At 37.6% G+C, this 17,874-nt stretch overlaps 1 protein-coding gene across 1 annotated transcript in view; it reads left to right on the forward strand.

Moving 5' to 3' along the window:
• The window catches only part of LIN7A (lin-7 cell polarity scaffold A), a 127,673-nt gene that overhangs the window by 25,626 nt on the left and 84,173 nt on the right, over window positions 1-17,874 (forward strand). Inside the window, exon 2 of the mRNA XM_040491335.1 lies at window positions 16,717-16,835. Within this exon, the coding sequence (XP_040347269.1) occupies window positions 16,717-16,835 (119 nt within the window). The remainder of the gene's footprint in view (window positions 1-16,716; window positions 16,836-17,874) is intronic.

The raw sequence follows: 17,874 nt of genomic DNA on the forward strand, positions 1-17,874 counted from the left end.
TTCTTCCTTTTGAACTCACCTCTCTGAACCCATCTTAGCATAAATTCTGTGTTGGCCTGTTGTTTTGGGAATTCAAACTGCCCTCTCCCACCCCTCATGTTTTGTGTCCCACTTGTTACTTAATAGCACTCTTGTTAAATGAACCAGTCTTTCAGGCAGAACACTTCTTGTTTTAAGGCCAAAAGAGGATCAGCTGGTCCAAAACACTCATTTTATAGATAAAAATGCTGAAGTTGACAGAAATTAAGCATATTTCTAAAAATTAAGTTAGAGTAACAATCTCAGTACTAGAAACCAGGGCTCTTGGCTTTTTAAGCCTTTGTGTTTTTCATAATACCATAATGTGTTTCTAGAGCAAGTGGATCATGATAAAAGGAAGATTTGTACCAAGGTTGTAGGTTTTTGTTTCCTTTATTTCCTCCCATCTCAAGCATCATAAATGTCAAAAAGATGTGAAACAAACAATAAATTTTAAAAGGTGATAGAGGAGGGGCATCTGGGTGGCTCAGTTAGGCATCCGACTTCAGCTCAGGTCATGATCTCATGGTCCGTGGGTTCGATCCCCACGTCAGGCTCTGTGCTGACAGCTCAGAGCCTGGAGCCGGCTTCAGCTTCTGTGTCTCCCTCTCTCTTCTGCTCCTCCTCTGCTCACGCTCTGTCTCTGTCTCTGTCGAAATTAAATAAACATTAAAAAAATAAAATAAAAAATAAAAGGTGATGGGAGATAAAGGGTATTATTAAAATACAAAATTTTGAAGAATTCCTGGAAGTAACAAGCACATAGGATCAGATCGATGAGTGAAAATGATAATAATAATCAGTAGTAACATTTATTAGGCATTTACCAGGCACTGTGCTGACCATTTTCATTTATTATGTTATTTATTATGTTATTTAATCCTCAACACACACACACACACACACACACACACACACACACACACCTGGATAGGTTCTATTATGATCTTTGTTTTAATGAAAAGGAAATTCAGGTAGGTTAATACCCCCATTTAATCCCCTGTGCTCAAATCCCTCAGCTTCCCTGCCTCTGGGTTTTGTCTGTTTCAAATCACTGTGATATTCTGCCAGAACAGAGAAGACTAAAACTCAAAGCATCAACCTGAGAAAGTAGTGCATGGGTATGGGCAGATCCTCCCAGTGAAGGCTACAGAAAAACCATAAACTCAAATACAAAGGGCAGAAGGGATTCCTAGTACAAACATTTGGTAATTGATTAAAGAACTCAGTTGATCAAGTGTATCCCCTCTCTTTTCTTCCTTCTTTAGACTTCAAGACAGTAGCAGTTGTTCCTAGGTTAAAACCTCTCTAAAGTAGGACATTTGAATTTTGGAGTAGGAGCTGAGATGAGAAAAGAGGCATAGCAATATCCACCGATGCTTTCCAAAGGCCAGGGGTGGACTGAGCCACCATACACAGTGACAGACCATCTCTTTATTACCCCTTGCTGAAGTGGCCATTCTTGAGTCACTTGCATACCTACTCCTGCAAATAAGCTGTTATTATTAGAAACTGTATCTACTGACAGATAGAAATGCATATTTGATTATGGAAGCATATAGTTTAATCTAAGTCTTTAAGTATACATATTAAGCAGAGCAAAAAAATCACTGACTCTTTGAGAATTACCTTCTTCTTTATGAAGAAGGTATATGTATATCTTTATATATAAAATTATCTCAGAGGAAATAGAATTCATAGAGCAAACAGATTGCATTCTTTAAATATCAGAGAAAATTAAGAAAATAATAGGCTGATATGAAAAAGAGACAATCATAAAGAAAAACGTTGAAAATAAGAGATGAAAGATGTAAGGAACCTATCAGAGTTGAAGAGTACAATAACAAAATGAAAAATACACTAAAAAGAGAAATACTAGGAATAATTAGCACAAAAATATGGCAAAACAATATTAAAATACCAGTCAAAATTGAATTTAAGCCAAAATTAGATGTGAGAAAGGATAATACTTAATTTAGAGAAAAATTACAAAAAATTTATTAGCCTCCTAAACTTTCATGTATCTGGCATCAGAGTTTTGAAATATATGTGAATGAGGCAAAAACTGATAGTGAGAAAAATTAGCAATTCACACAACTTTCTCAGAGATTAATAGCTCAAATAGACAAAAAAGTAAGACTATTTGAGATTTCAGTAAATTACTTAACAAGCTTGAGTACACATATAGGTTTGTATATATATTTATCTATTGTTTTCAGACATCTGTGGAATATTTACCATGTAGGACTCCAAAAATATTATTAAAATAAAAAATGAGAAATCACACAGGTAATATTCTCTGATGAATATGTAACAAAATTACAAAATAAAGAATAAAAGTGTAGTCTTCTTAAAACCATTCCCTTGGAAACATTTTTTTTTTTAATCTAAGTAACATTTTCTTTAAATAAGAAATCAAAATTGAATGGTAGACAAGAATGAAATGATCCACTCTGCCAAAAGAAACAAGATACAGCTATAATTGGGATTCTGAGGAAATATGCAGGGTCATTAACACACCCATAACCTAAGCAAACTACAAGGAAGAAAGTAATAAGAATAAAAGCATACGGTACTAGTAAGTCATAATGACACAAAATATATTTCATAAAAACAAATACTGGATTGTTGAAAAGACCAAAAACATAAGTGAAATGTTTTCATGTTTGTCAATAAAGAGAGCACTGGTACAACTTATAAAAAGAGAAAATCCAGATGAAATACACATTCTAAGACCATAGAAAGTATTAAAACTGACAGGTGATAGAAAACTGAAATAGCTTAATAACAGAAGAAATTGAAAAGAAAAGCTAAAACCTATCCTTAAGAAAGGCCCCAGTTCCAAATGAATTTACAGAAATCTACCCTTCAAAGAATAGGGACTTCTAAAATGTTTTAACTAAAACTAATGGAAAATAGTATCTTGTAACTCAGTAAATAAAATATTAGCCAGCATTTGATTAATTCTAATATAACAAATGATCTGATGTCAGAGTAAATGATTATCATAAAACTAACATTTTATAGAATGGAATCACTGTATACCCATGATTACAAGTCTTGATAAAATAATGAATTTTAGGAGTCAGAAAATTACATACAATAATTATTTTGAGGGGCACTTGGGTGGCTCAATCGGTTAAGCGTCCGACTTTGGCTCAGGTCATGATCTCATGGTTCGTGGGTTCAAGACCTGAGTTGGGCTCTGTGCTGACAGCTCAGAGCCTGGAGCCTGCTTCAGATTCTGTGTTTCCCTCTCTCTCTGCCCCTCCCCTGCTCACGCTCTGTCTCTCCCTCTCAAAAATAAATAAACATTAAAAAAATTTAAAAAATATATTATTTTGATTTTAACCTAAAGTTATTTATTTAGTTAAATTATTTTGCATCATCTTTGAAAATCTTCATTTTAATTTTAGGAAAAAATGTAGAAAATCTTAAAAGATTTTTTAAACAAAGAAAAAATGTCTAAATCACAGGATTGAGATTCATACACCTCATAAATTCAGAAGATGTGATTTTGTTTTATAATTAGGAGAAAATGTACTCAGGTTTGTTTTTGATAATCTTTAATTTTATCCAATATTCCATATAACTATACTTATAACCAAGCAACACTTCATTAGTTACTTGTTAGTTTGATATGAAAATGCAGTAAGTTACTAAACAAGTATTTTTCCTCATTCTCTAGCCCAAGCTTTAGTTTATAAAAGAAACATCAATAGAAAGCTAGAAAGCAGCCCCAGGGAATCTAACATAATGAGGAGAAACTCATTATTTTGTTTTTTACTTGGAAATTTAAATCATCTTAATAGTAATCATGTTCTTAACAAAATGCATAAACTATTCACTATAACCATTTCTGCAAACTCCAAGCTTCACCTTGTCCTATGAACATCTTTTAAAGATACAGACATAGATAGTATCACGCTAACCTCACCATGCAATTCCCAAAGTAACTAAGAAATTGGATGACAGTATGATATAGCAGCGATAAGGTAAAAGGGGAAACATATTGTTAAGTAGCTTGATAGCAGAATAATATATCAAAGTGTGTCAGTTTAGATAAAAACATTCATTCATTTTCTAGTAGAGGAGACACTCGAGGACATGAAAAGTTAAATTTGTAAGGTTTCTTTATAACAAGCTCTCTGAAAACTTACCCAGCTTGATTGGGTGTCTCTCCAGCAATTTCTTGATAAAGTCTTTCTCTTCCAATTTCCTGAGCACTATGAAAAAGGCAATTGGGATTACTAATGACAATTATGAAAAAAGCCTCCCAGTTTTACAATATGCACGGGTAGAATCACTACCAATATAAAAGCTTGGTTGCTTTCTTATGTGCTAAGCTAGGGAAATATTACAGAGCCGAAGGGTCCACATAATTTTGTGTCTAGTATTTTAAGATGCTGAATAATAAGTATTTAACTTTGAGAAATCATTAGATCAGGAGTTGTGGAAGAAAAGGTAAAATACACACACTTCAATTTTAAGGTAAACTTAAAGCTCTGTGAAAGATATTCTGTTCTTTCATCCAGCTGCATCTAAGGTCAGTTGAAGTCATAAATGAAGCATAAATAAATAATAGTGTGGCTGGACAGGCTGGGTAGCTGGGGGTGCACTATTGAGGTATCATATTGCTAATCTGTATGCGGTAGTTTTATTGTATTCCTACAGTCATATATCCAGTATACTTAACTGGCCAGTGGATAAGTGTTCATTATATTCATTTTCTAAGAAACTTCAGAAACAACTTGTCTACACACAAAATGTTGTAGTTTGGACAATGTATTTTAAAATATCTCCCCAGAGAGCTTAAAATAAGACTTCCCTAAAATTTTTCACAAGTGCTAAAATGAACTTTGATGTATTTTTGAGTCATACCCACTGGTTCTTACTTCTCCCACTTGTGGAAGGAAGATTAAATTTGATCATTGTAGAAAGATGGAGTCCAGTCCCTTAAATCCTCTTTTTCTCAGAATTCACATTTTGTAAGAAGTCTAAATCTTGTCAGTAGGGTCTGACACAGGTATCACTGTTAACTAGTGAATACAAATACTTATATTTATGTCACAAGAAAACCTAATTCCATACAATCAGTTCCACTCAACAAACAATTTTTAAGTGCCTACAATTGTCATGATGCTGTATTGGATACAATGGCATATACAAAAATTAGTAGGACATGGATGTCCTAGTATTTAGTATAGGAGAGGACAGTAGGTTGTTCAACGTCTTTCAAACATGCAAAGACAGATTACATTTTGTTCAGGTCTAATCCTTGACAGATTCCCAAAACAATCAAATCAGGTGTTCATTTGCATGGATGCCATGAAGGTTGGAAACAAGAAAAAATGAAATGAGCTAATTTCAAGGAGCAAGGGTATAGTTGGTAGTCATGATGTACAGACATAGATGCGAGATTAAATAGAAAAGTGAGGTGAAACTATAGAAGAAAAGGGAAGACATCTAATATTATAGAAAAGAAAGCTCAAACAAAAGGAAGTGAATTTTGATTTCCTGAGGTCTCAGGTAATGCAGGCAAATCAAGATTCAATTTTAGCTGCTTGGGAAAATTAGAATGAATTTAAAAAGGTGGTGAGGGAGAAGGAAGAAGAAGAAAAGAAAAAGGACGAAATGCTGAATATAGTTCCTAGAAAAACTGGGAAGCATTACTCATTCTGACCACATAATGGATTGTTTAACAAAGAAAACTGTATCTTAAGCTTTGTATACCTAAAGATTTGTTTATTGGGTAAGTAATCACTTTCAAGTGAAATAGGTACCTTCCATTTCAGAGACTCTCTTAGCAACTACAGCTTTTCGTTTTGGAGCCTAAATTATTCCTTTGGTTGTGGTAGGTTTGGCAAACACTTTAAGCAGAGTCTGGGCCAGGATTTTGTCATTATATAAATTCATGATTTAACAATTCTAGTACTGTCAAACGTTTTTTGTTATATACTCCAATGCCAGCCCAAATCCCATGAAGAGAAGTCATTCACTTTTTGATAAATAACACAGAGTAGAATATCTTTAACACCATAGGGAGTGAAGTTTTTAATTTGAGCACATTTAAATTGGGCTGATTATCTTTCGGGTTTACCAGTTAGTCTGCATTTAAGAAACATGGCGAGTTTTTGGTGGATGAAAGCAGAAATGATTGGTAGATGAGAAGGACACACTGATGATCATGTCTTATTAGTAACCGGTAGTGTGAGAGTGTTTTCTTTCACAACACAGCCATGGAAGTGCAAAGCATTATTGACCATTTATTTCATTTTCTTGGCACATATGCTCTGTTGTACAGCTTTAGATTTTTAAACTGACCATTTATCTGTGTAGTGGGAGCTGATTATGAAGTAGTGAAGAATTTTATTGGTGGTTTGAAACTGCTTATGGTAGGAATATTTACACAACAGAAATCAGCAAATGGTACCAGTCAGGGCTTCTGTTTTGTTCTGTTTTGTCAATTTATTTTGGAGAGCTGGTTACTGATTATTTACCAGGACACCACTCTTGCTGTTTTGCTCTGTGTCTCACTCACCATGTTCCAGTGACACTGGTTTTGCCTATTTTTCCAACATGGAGACTTGCTCCCCTCAGTTTAAGGTCTTGGCCCTTTCTATCCTCTTTGGATGTTCCTCCTTTGGATTTTCATAAGGTTGTCTCTTAACATTCAGGTTTCACTCTAAATGTCACCTTTCCAGAGAGGCTTTCCAAGACTATCCTCATCAAGGGACCACCACATGTGACTCAATGTTATCAACCTTAGCTCTGCAGCCTGGAATAGTGTCTTCAAAGTGTGCTCCCTGGGGCGCCGGGGTGGCTCAGTCAGTTAAGCGTCTGACTCTTGGTTTCAGCTCAGGCCGTGATCTCACGGTTCATGAGCTCCAGCCTCGTATCGGGCTCTGTGCCGACTCTGTGGAGTCTGCTTGGGATTCTCTCTCTCCCTCTCTCTCTCTGCCCCTTCCCTTCTTGTGTCCTTTCTCTCAACATAAGTACACAAACTTAAAAAAAATGTTACATGTTCTTGTATCAGTTCGTTTGTATCTGATTGCAAGTCACAGAAAACCAGGTGGGAAAGCATGTGTTTGTCTCAGAGGCAAGGCTAGTACAACAGCTCAGTGATGGCATCAAGGGCTAGGCCCCTTTCTTCTTCCTGCTCCACCTTCCTTAGCATGGGAGGGTTTTCTGTATGATCGCAAAGTGGGAAAAGAGGAAAGGTACAAAGACCAAATTGCTGAAGGCATATGTCAGCAGTTTGTCCACTTAAAAAGACTTCCTGGAAGCCATACCCAGTGCCTTTACACTTAAAACAATTGGCCAGATGACAAGAGTCTGGAAAGAAAAGTATTTTTGCTTTCCAGCTTTTATAGTAGAAGGCAAGGGACATGCGGGTTTTAGATGGTTTTGGAGTAGATAATGTGCATTGTTTGCCACAGAACCCAGTGCATGTTTATGGAATTAGTGGACAATATGCTTTAAATGACCCAGATCCATCTTCACCCAGGTTCCAGATTCAGATGAGTCATAGGTCAAATTCTTCAGTCTAAATGTCAGTCAAGTTGATAAAAATTCACCGCAAAGGAAAAAAGAAAATGATAAAATTGGATTATCCCAGATCACGAGAAGCACATGCCATTTAATTCTCAGTATTTTCTTGGTTTGGGTTGTAATGTCCAACCTATCTTAAAGGAAATCTTTTCAAGATATGTTATCTTGCTACCATGAGGCAGTTGATGATTGATCACTTTTCAATGGTCAAAATATGTTATCAATAAGAACATATTGATTATAACGTAATATATTGAAGGGTTGCCTCCTGAGACTTTGGGTAGTGTTATTTGCCCCAGCATATAATGACCCATGATGCTATGTAAAAAAATAATAATAATAAATAAATAAATTTTAATGTTTATTTATTTTTGAAAGAAAGAGAGGGCAAGTAGGGGAGGGGGCAGAGAGGCAGACACACACAGAATCCGAAGCAGGCTCCAGGCTCTAAGCTGTTGGCACAGAGCCCGACGTAGGACTCAAACTCACAAACCGTGAGATCATGACCTGAGCCGAAGTCAGACGCCACAGAGCCACCCAGGGGCCCCTAAAAAAATTTTTTTTGGCCATACCTTTATTTTATTGTTACTCCCTTTTCTGTGGCAGCATAGAGAAATAAATAAGAGCGTGGACACTGCAGTCAAACATGTGGTTTTGGATCCTGGCCCTATCATTTATTCGTTGTATTGCCTTGACCCAGATAATTCATCTTTCCAAGCCTTAGTTTTTCGTTGTTTATCTTTAAGTACACAGAGGAAACAATAGTAATTCTTTTATTTATTTATGAGGATATTACAAAATGATATAAGTAGGGTCAGTAAGCACTGAATAAATGATGACCATTACCTCACCTTGCTCTGGATCACATAGAAAACTGTCTGTCAGTAGTAAACTGAAGAGATGCCTCTGTGACCAGCTTCCTGCATCAGCGTCATCTGAGAGGACTAATAAAAGAGCAGATTTCAAGGCTCAACCCTCCATGTTCTTTTTATGTCAATTGAAAGATATTTATGTTTATTTATTTTTGAGAGAGAGAGAGAGAGACAGAGTGCGAGCAGGGGAGGAACAAAGGGAGAAGGAGACACAGAATCCGAAGCAGGCTCCAGACTCCAAGCTGTCAGCACAGAGCCCAATCCGGGGCTCGAACCCACAAGGGCGAGATCATGACCTGAGGCAAAGTCAGACGCTCAACTGACTGAGCCACCCAGGCGCCCCTTTTTTATGTCATTTTTTAATAATAAATGGTCCAGGGTTAAATTTGTTTGTTGATTAAAATTTGAGAACCACTGCATTTCACCCTCAAGTAAGGATTTGTTGATCAGCTTAGCTTAATCTCTGTTAACAACCTTGGAGAAGTGCTGGGAATGATTTTAAGAATATGGATTCTGAGTCACATCTCAGTGTAGCCCAGATTCTAGAGCCATGTCACTGAGATTCAAATCTTAATTCTACAACTTAACTGTTTCCTTGGGGAAGTAATTTTAACTCTATTGGTCACAGTTTCCTTTTCTGTAAAATGAGGATAATAGTGCTGTTAGGAGGAGTAAAATGCTGGGTGCGGGATGGGCTAAATGGGTGATGGACATTAAGGAGGGCACCTATTGGGATGAGCACTGTGTGTTGTATGTAAGTGATGAAACCCTGGGTTCTACTCCTGAAACCAATACTACACTGTATGATAACTAACTTGAACTTAAATAATTTTTTTTTTTAAAAAGAGGAGGAAAATGTTTAAATAAGTGTGGTACTAAATATTATGTATAACTGATACTAATATTATAAGTCACATTTTTATTTAAAATCCCCAGGGTGTAGGGGGATGGGCTAAATGGGTAAGGGGCATTAAGGAATCTACTCTTGAAATCATTGCTGCAGTATATGCTAACTAACTTGGATGTAAATTAAAAAAATAAAATCCCCAGGGTATATCTTAAGATTCCATATCAGTGATTCTCACTATAACTATACATTGTAATCACTGAGGAGCTCTGCAGATCCTGATGTCTAGGCCATACCCCAGAGCAATGAAAGCAGAAATATATGTAGGTAGGATCTAGGTATGTGTTGTTGTGTTGTTTTTGTTTTTGTTTTTGTTTTTTTTCCCCAGCGCTCCCAGGTAACTACAGTGGGTGGCCAAGACTGGGAACCACTCCTTGTCATTTAAAAGCTCTCCGGGTGAGGGGCGCCTGGGTGGCGCAGTCGGTTGGGCGTCCGACTTCAGCCAGGTCACGATCTCGCGGTCCATGAGTTCGAGCCCCGCGTCAGGCTCTGGGCTGATGGCTCAGAGCCTGGAGCCTGTTTCCGATTCTGTGTCTCCCTCTCTCTCTGCCCCTCCCCCGTTCATGCTCTGTCTCTCTCTGTCCCAAAAATAAAAAAATAAAAAAAAAAAAAAAAAACGTTGAAAAAAAAATTTAAAAAAAATAAAAAAAAAAATAAAAGCTCTCCGGGTGATTCTGATGATCAGCGAATACTATCTGAAAGGGGTCTACTGGTAAATGGACTAGGGATTAATCTTTATTGAGGGAGGAAAGATTAAGAGCTCAGCCTCTGACCAGGAAAGCCTGCAGAGCACAGAGCTATTATAAAAGTACTGAATGTTGAAGGAAAAGCTGCTAAAAGAAAAGCTGTGAATGGAATAAAAATAAAAGGCACAGGGTTTAGAATCACTTAGATTCGGACTCCAGGCCCAGATCTCCTGTTTGTTAATGAGATACTGAAAACTCTGTAGAAGCCTCAATTTTCTCATTGCAAAATGTGGATATTTACTACCACATAAAGGTTGTTGTAAGGAGAAAATGTAAAGCTCTTAGTATACAGTGACCCCTACTTCATAGACATTAAATAAAAGTTTATTGTTATTGTTGCCTTTAGAAGCGAGGACTTTTGGGGCGCCTGGGTGCCTCAGTCGGTTAGGCATCCAACTTTGGCTCAGGTCATGATCTTGCTGTTCTCGCGTTCAAGCCCCGCGTCAGGCTCTGTGCTGACAGCTCAGAACATGGAGCCTGCTTTGGATTCTGTGTCTCCCTCTCTCTGCCTCTTTCCCACTCATGCTCTGTCTGTCTGTCTCTTTTTCTCAAAAATAAATAAACATTAAACATTTTTTAAAAAGTGAGGATTATTGTATAGCTAAAATTAACAACACAGGAAACAACAATGTTGGCAGATGTGGGGAAACAGGAATCCTCTTACACTGTTGGGAATGCAAACTGGTGCAGCCACTCTGGAAAACGGTATGGAGGTTCTTCAAAAAGTTAAAAATAGAACTACCCTACACCCAGCAATTGCACTACTAGGTATTTCCCCAAAGGATACAAAAATACTAATTCGAAGGGATACACGCACCCCGATGTTTATGGCAGCATTATCAACAATAGCCACATTATGGAAAGAGCCCAAATGTCCATTGACTGATGAATGGATAAAGAAGATGTGTGTGTGCGTGTGTGTGTGTGTGTGTGTGTGTGTGTTACTCAGCCATTAAAAAGAATGAAACCTTGCCATTTGCAATGATCTGGGTGGAGCAAAGGAGTATGAGGCTAAGTGAAATAAGTCAGTTAGGGAAAGAGAAATACCATATGATTTCACTCATGTGGAATTTAAGAAATAAAATAAATGAACATGGTGCGGGGGGCAAACCAAGAAACAGACTCTTAACTATAGAGAACAAAGTGATAGTTACTGTAAGGGAAGTGATAGGGAGATGGGTTAAATGGGTGATGGGGATTAAGGAGGACACTTATGAGCACTGGGTTTTGTATGTAAATGATGAATCACTAAATTGTACACCTGAAAAAAAAAAGATTGTAATAATATTGTTTGGTGACAGATGTTATCTGCACTTATTGTGATAAGCACTGAATAGCATATAGAATTCAAGAATCAGTATGTTTTATGCCCCAAACTAATATCACACTGTATATTAATTATATTTCAATTAAAATTACATTAGTAATAAAAAAAAAGAAGTGCGGTTTAATGGAATCCAGAGTATGAGAAAGCGTGAAGGGGCAAAGGTAATACCCCAGCATTTGCTTAGGTAATGAGTAGGGGGATGAACCTGAGAAATGGTGGGCCAGAGGAGGAGTGGGTTTCTGGAAAATATTCTTGAGATCTTCTTGCTTTCATTGTTTGTCTGGCAGCCTCCCCATCCTTCCCTAATATTCCTCCTAGCCTGAACTAAACTAGTTAGCCCAAACTTCTATATTAGTAACCAAATTTGGTAGGATAGTTTCATAAAATAAGTGCACGGAGGTTCTGAATAGGAACATTGTGTGGACTCGTAACTAAACTACGCACACTTTATTGCATTAGTTTTAAAAGCAAGCATTTTGCTGACTCAAAGGCTTCTTTTGCTCCCTTCCAGGTCCTGGCCTTGTAGGTTTCTGGTACTTTTACAGAGCTAAAAGGGATCAGAATTACTTTGAAAATTCCAGTCTCGTATCCAGTTTATCCACTCATCACCTCTTTGTTTGTAGCACCAGCCAAGTCTGGGCTGGAGGGATCTGATTTCTCCCACGTTTGGTTCTTAGACTTCTTTTGGCTTTTACCAACTGCTATATATCCCGTGACCTCATACTGCTCGATTCTCTTGGGTGGGTACCGACAAGATGGGTCAGGCTCCAGTGGGCTCCGCTGTCCAGTTCTCTCCCTCTGATCACATAGGCATAGATGGCAGGCAGACCACCAAGTCCATTGCGTTTCCTGTGCACCCAGGAAAGAGTCTAGTCTGCCTTCGTTCAGGCCCCCCCAGTGGCTACCATTGGTTCTACTGTGAACACTTCTCAGTGACACAAGGGAAGCAAAGACAGTACTGTGACCCCAATTAGTGATGTAACACTTCTCCATGGATTTTTTTTTTTTTTTTCATCTCACAATTACTGTTTACTCAGGACTGGAAAAGGCCTATGGTGTAATGTGACAGGGCTGGCCCAGCCTTTATTTTTTATTTTTTATTTTTTATTTCTGGCTCAGCCTTGAATAGGATGTGCCTGGTTTCCTTGATCACCTTTTTTGAATGATATATCTTAACCTTGAATGGTCACAGGAATCATCTGGAGCTTAAACAAACAAACAAACAAAAATCCTGATGACTGGATCTCAGGTTTAGAGATTTTGATATAATTAGTGTGGGGTAGCAGACTGGTTTAAAAACTCTGCAAGTGATTCTAGTGACAGCCTTTGCTAAGGAACACTGTTTAGAATGGGGTGGTACTTAACACTAATTACTTTCATCCATGGGCTTTTATCAGTCAGAGACCCTTGGAAAAACCCCATTTAGTGTTATCCAGGGCATTAAAGAATAATGAAAAATCATTTTATTTACTTTCTCAACAAATGGGGTCTGTGAACCGGCAACTTTGGAATCACTTGAAGTGTTTGTTTAAAAGGCAAATTCCTAGGCCTTACTTTCACAACCTTCTGAATTAACCTCTCTAAAGTGGGGGTGGGAGAGGGGTCATAAACATACATTTTAGTAATTTCCCACAGGCGACTGTTAAGCATATTCATGGTTTAGAGCCATTAATCTGTACCTGAGTTCTTCAACCCCGACTGCACATTAGAATCACATAGGGGCTATAAAGATACCTATGCCAAATAGACCAGTGGTTCTCAACCTTGGCTGCACTTCAGCATCACCTGGAGGCTTTTTGAAAGCCTCATACCCAGGCCTTACTCTGCCAATCACATCAGAATCTCCCAGGTGGGACGTAAGCATCTATGGTTTTTACAACTCCCTAAGTGATACCAATCTACGGCCAAGGTTGAGAACCAATATTCTTAAAAAAAATTTTTTTTTAATGTTTATTCATTTTTGAAAGACAGAGAGAGACAGAGCACAAGCAGGGGTGGGGCAGAGAGAGACGGGGGGCACAGAATCTGCAGCAGGCTCCAGGCTTTGAGCTGTCAGCACAGATCCTGATGCGGGGCTTGAACCCACAAACCGTGACATCATGACCTGAGCCGAAGTCGGATGCCTAACTGACTGAGCCACCCAGGCGCCCCTGAGAACCAATATTCTGAATATTCTGGTATAATCTGCGGGGTGGGGGGGAGGTGAGTCCCAGGCACTAATAATTTTTAAATGTACCTCAGATGAATGTAATGTGCAGCCAAGGTTGAGAACTCCTGAATATTCCGCTTGGTGTCATTTTCAGCTTTTCTGAACTTCCCTCAGTGTGGTTACTCAGTGCCCTTTAGCCTACAGATGCAGGCTTGCCTCCTTCCCCACACCAGATCCATGCCAGTCTTGACGAAGGTTCATAGTGATCTGGAGGTTTAGTCTCATGAGAAGTTATGTGTCCACCTAGACATAAACCCCTAACCCTTTGAGTTAGTTTCATTAATTAATCTATTGCTCATTCTGTAAGTGTGTATCAAACACCTAATATTTGTCTAGTACTCTGCATTGAACAATGGATACCATGACAAATAAGATATTGTTCCTGGAATCTCAAGAAGCTTATAGATTTGCAAGGATAAAGGGGCGTGTATACATGCAAACAGAGGTGTAGTATTGAGTAGCATTTATTACAGTGGCTGAATGAAAAGAGAAATGTAGAACATAGACATAGACATGTCTAAGGAGATGCTATTTAAGCCAAGTCTTCCATACATGATTTAAAACACCTTCCATGATATGATATCTCTCTACTTCATCTCTTGCTACTCTTACTCTGGTTCCAATTTCAGCCTGCCTAATTCTTTTCATTTCTCTGAATGCCCCACACTGTCTTACAAGACTTCAACCTGCATTTATTTGCCTAGAACACTCTTCCCATTTTCCCCACCTGCACCTCCTACCTAGGATTCTGCTTAGCTGTTACTTCCACGAAGAGATCCTTCCTGACCTCCTGAGCTATGATAAATGTCTTTGTTATACATTCATCCACTAACCTTAAGCAATTCTTTTATAGGACAAGCCCATTTTATTGCATGTCTGTGACTCCTCCCCCCCCCCTGCAAACCTATAAATTTCATGCAAGTGACAGCAACCAGCTATCCCCTTCACCACTATGTCCCATGCATACTGCAGTGTCTGGCCTTATTGGATGAATGAATTAACTGCATTCCAGGAATAAGGGATGATATGTGCAAAGCCATATAGGTATGGAAATCTGTGGCATGTCCTAGAATAAAAAATATTTTGGATGGCCAAAGTATAGAATGGGCAGGAGGAGGTTTCTAGAGATGAGTCTGGAGAGGATGGTTATTAAGGGCCCTGTATGTAACCCTAAATGATCTGAACTTCACCCTGTAGGCAGTGGGAAGTCAGAGGTTTTATGTGGCGGAGCATAATAGTGAGGTTTATCATTCAGGATAATCACTCTGGTAGCAAGGTGGAGGATGGAATGAACAAAAAAAGGCTAATTTAAAAAACAGTTGGGAGATGTTCCAGTAATACAGGTGAAAAATAATAAAGGCTTTTCTGAAGTAATCAAGCAAAAGGGCTCCATTCAAAACGTACATTTCAGATAGAATATACAGCTCTTACTGACTAACTGCATGTGGGGATGAATGTGAAAGATGATGTTTAGCTTGGAGGACAGGCTTGGTAGGAATGCTATTCATGGAATTATGGAATAAGGAAAGAGAAGAACTAGTTTCAGGAAAAAAATTAATGAGCTCAGTTTGTAACAGTTGAGAGTTCCACATACCTGTAGACATCCATGTAGTCTTTTGTGTAGTTAAAGATGCATACGTTCTTAGCTTGGTAACTTATTGATTGTGGATACAGTTGATATTGTCTAATTGACTACGTTGACTTCCAATTTATGCACAAAAAGACAAACTTTTCAGACTGGCAGTGTTGTGTTGATTTCATGATTTTTGCTTCATTGGGCCACAATTAACAATCAGTTGGCAATACTTCAAGGGAGAGTCTCCATTAAAGTCATTCACTAGTTATTTTCTTTGATAGAGACATATATGTATGCCAATCCCACCCAAATTCTGAGGAGGTAATGATTTTATTATGGGTAGCAATGCTGTTATTTTTTTTTTTTTTCATTTGATTGTGAGTTCAGAAAGGAAGTATGTCTTAACTCTTCCAGTTAAACTTAGTGCCAAGTCTAATGGGAAGAGAAATTAGTGGCTGGCTGGCTGGCTGGATGGATGGATGGATGGATGAATTTATAATCTGGCAGGGATATGGGATGCTTTCTGGAGCTAATCACTTAGAAACTGAAAACCTTCCATCTTAAACATAAATGCCTAAGTGACTGCACTGAGTTATTAACTACAACAGATAGAAGAGGTCACCGTAAGCTATTTTTAAAGTGTCCTTTCATCATATCATTTTCTCTAGGCACTACAAAACCATCCTGGGAATTTTAAAGCTATGGGTATAAAAGACAATGTTTCTTGATACATTAACCTTTGATATTGTCCAGCAAAAGATGAGCCTTTAACTTATTATTGAATTTTTTTTTGCTTGGTACTGTTCTTAGAAGCTGGTAGGTGGGTACACAATCAGATTATTTTAGGAAAATAACCTTATGGACCATATGAAGAGGCTGGAGAAGAAATGACTCTATTTGGATAGAGGGGAGATGATGATAAGGGCTTGGAATAATAATAGCCATATGGAGAAAGCCCATTCATTCATAAATTTATTCATTCCTTCCTTCATTCATTCATCAAATATTTATTCACTGTATTATACTATGGGGATGCCAAGGTGACCCAACTTAGATAGAGTTTGGGTAAGAGTTTAAACTGTAAGAGTTTATAGATAAACATTTGTTATATTAATAAATGTAAAATTGCAGATGTGATAAATGTGGTATGGGAAAGGAAAAGTCACACTGAAAACAACATCTCAGAGGCAAAATTGACAGGCTTTCTTTGGTTATTGGGGTATCAATGAAAGACACGCTACCTCTTCTTTCCCGAAATAATATTCAAACTGATTTGCGTGACAGAGAACATATATGAAATGCCATTAAAGAAGGTGTATTCAGTGACTAATTGTGTAGAACAAATTAAAATGACTTTTTATCAAAAGATGAGATCAGTAAGCTATGAATTATAAGTTCTGATTTTGCAATTTATTCCACTTACTCATTACACCATCCCATTGGAATGATGGTACTTTGCTGATAAGAGACAGTTGACTCTAGATCCCTCTATTTTGATTTTTTTTTTTAGATGTCGCCAGAGCAATTGAATTACTTGAAAAACTACAGGAATCTGGAGAAGTACCAGTGCACAAGCTACAATCCCTCAAAAAAGTGCTTCAGAGTGAGTTTTGTACTGCTATTCGAGAGGTATGACACTAAAATTTTAATAACGATATTTAGCTATATGTCTCCTGAATAGAAAAGATGTCTTTTCCACACAAACAGTTGAAATAGTTAAGATTGGAACTACATCTTAGCTTTCTGTTTTTAGCTGCTTGGACAGATGATAAAATATAATTTAGTCTGCTAAATTCATAAATTAGATCCAGTCAGGATTTATACAGTCATATAAAACCAAATGTTGACTTTATGGTACCAATGAGGTCACTGCCTCAGCAGGTAGCTGTTACTTACTTGCAGTCTAAGTTATTTAGTGGTCACATGAAGTCATATGGATACTCAGTTCAAAATAGTCATAATTAGTGGGGGATTGTGCTTTTCTTAAAACAACATTCAACTGAACCTTAGATAAATCTGGAAGAGTAACCTCCTACTGACTAATGTTACAGTTATCCAAACATTACTGTCTAGTGCAATAATGGAAAATCTCTGAACAGACTGATATGCCCCTCTAACAAATCTTCGCGATGCTTTCCTTGCTAGAGATTTTAAGAAGCCTAACATAAAACAAGTGTGTAGAAATGACTGTTGGAGTCTTGTATTGACTTGTGGTGGAACTGACTAGTCCGCTAATTAATTTAATTGTTAAAATAAAGTTCATTCAAGATGTATATACCATATTGTTTCTTGAATAAAATAATATTAAGTCCATCATTTCTTCCCCACCAGGTACAAAGTAGTAATTCATTAGTTAGGACCTGAAGTCCATAACTCCAGCATATTTGCTCTGCTAGAAGTCCCCACTAATGAATTATTTACTGTCATTTCCCAAACCAGTTGAACCCAGTGACTTTCTGGAGAGTTTGTTGTAGCAGAGGACATACACTTGTCAAGGAATACTTGTTACCAACTTCCTTTCCTTTTTGCAACTCTACCTGTCACCAATGCGTATATTTTTACCTCGACAATGCTAATATATGAGTAGTCACTACATAGGAAAGACCCAGGTGACTAAGACAGAGACATACAAAACTTCTCTCACTATAGATTTAAACTGTAGCCTATC

Source organism: Herpailurus yagouaroundi, unplaced genomic scaffold (assembly GCF_014898765.1).
Source record: "Herpailurus yagouaroundi ecotype Mexico unplaced genomic scaffold, PumYag 182, whole genome shotgun sequence".
Classification (NCBI taxonomy): Eukaryota; Metazoa; Chordata; class Mammalia; order Carnivora; family Felidae; genus Herpailurus; species Herpailurus yagouaroundi.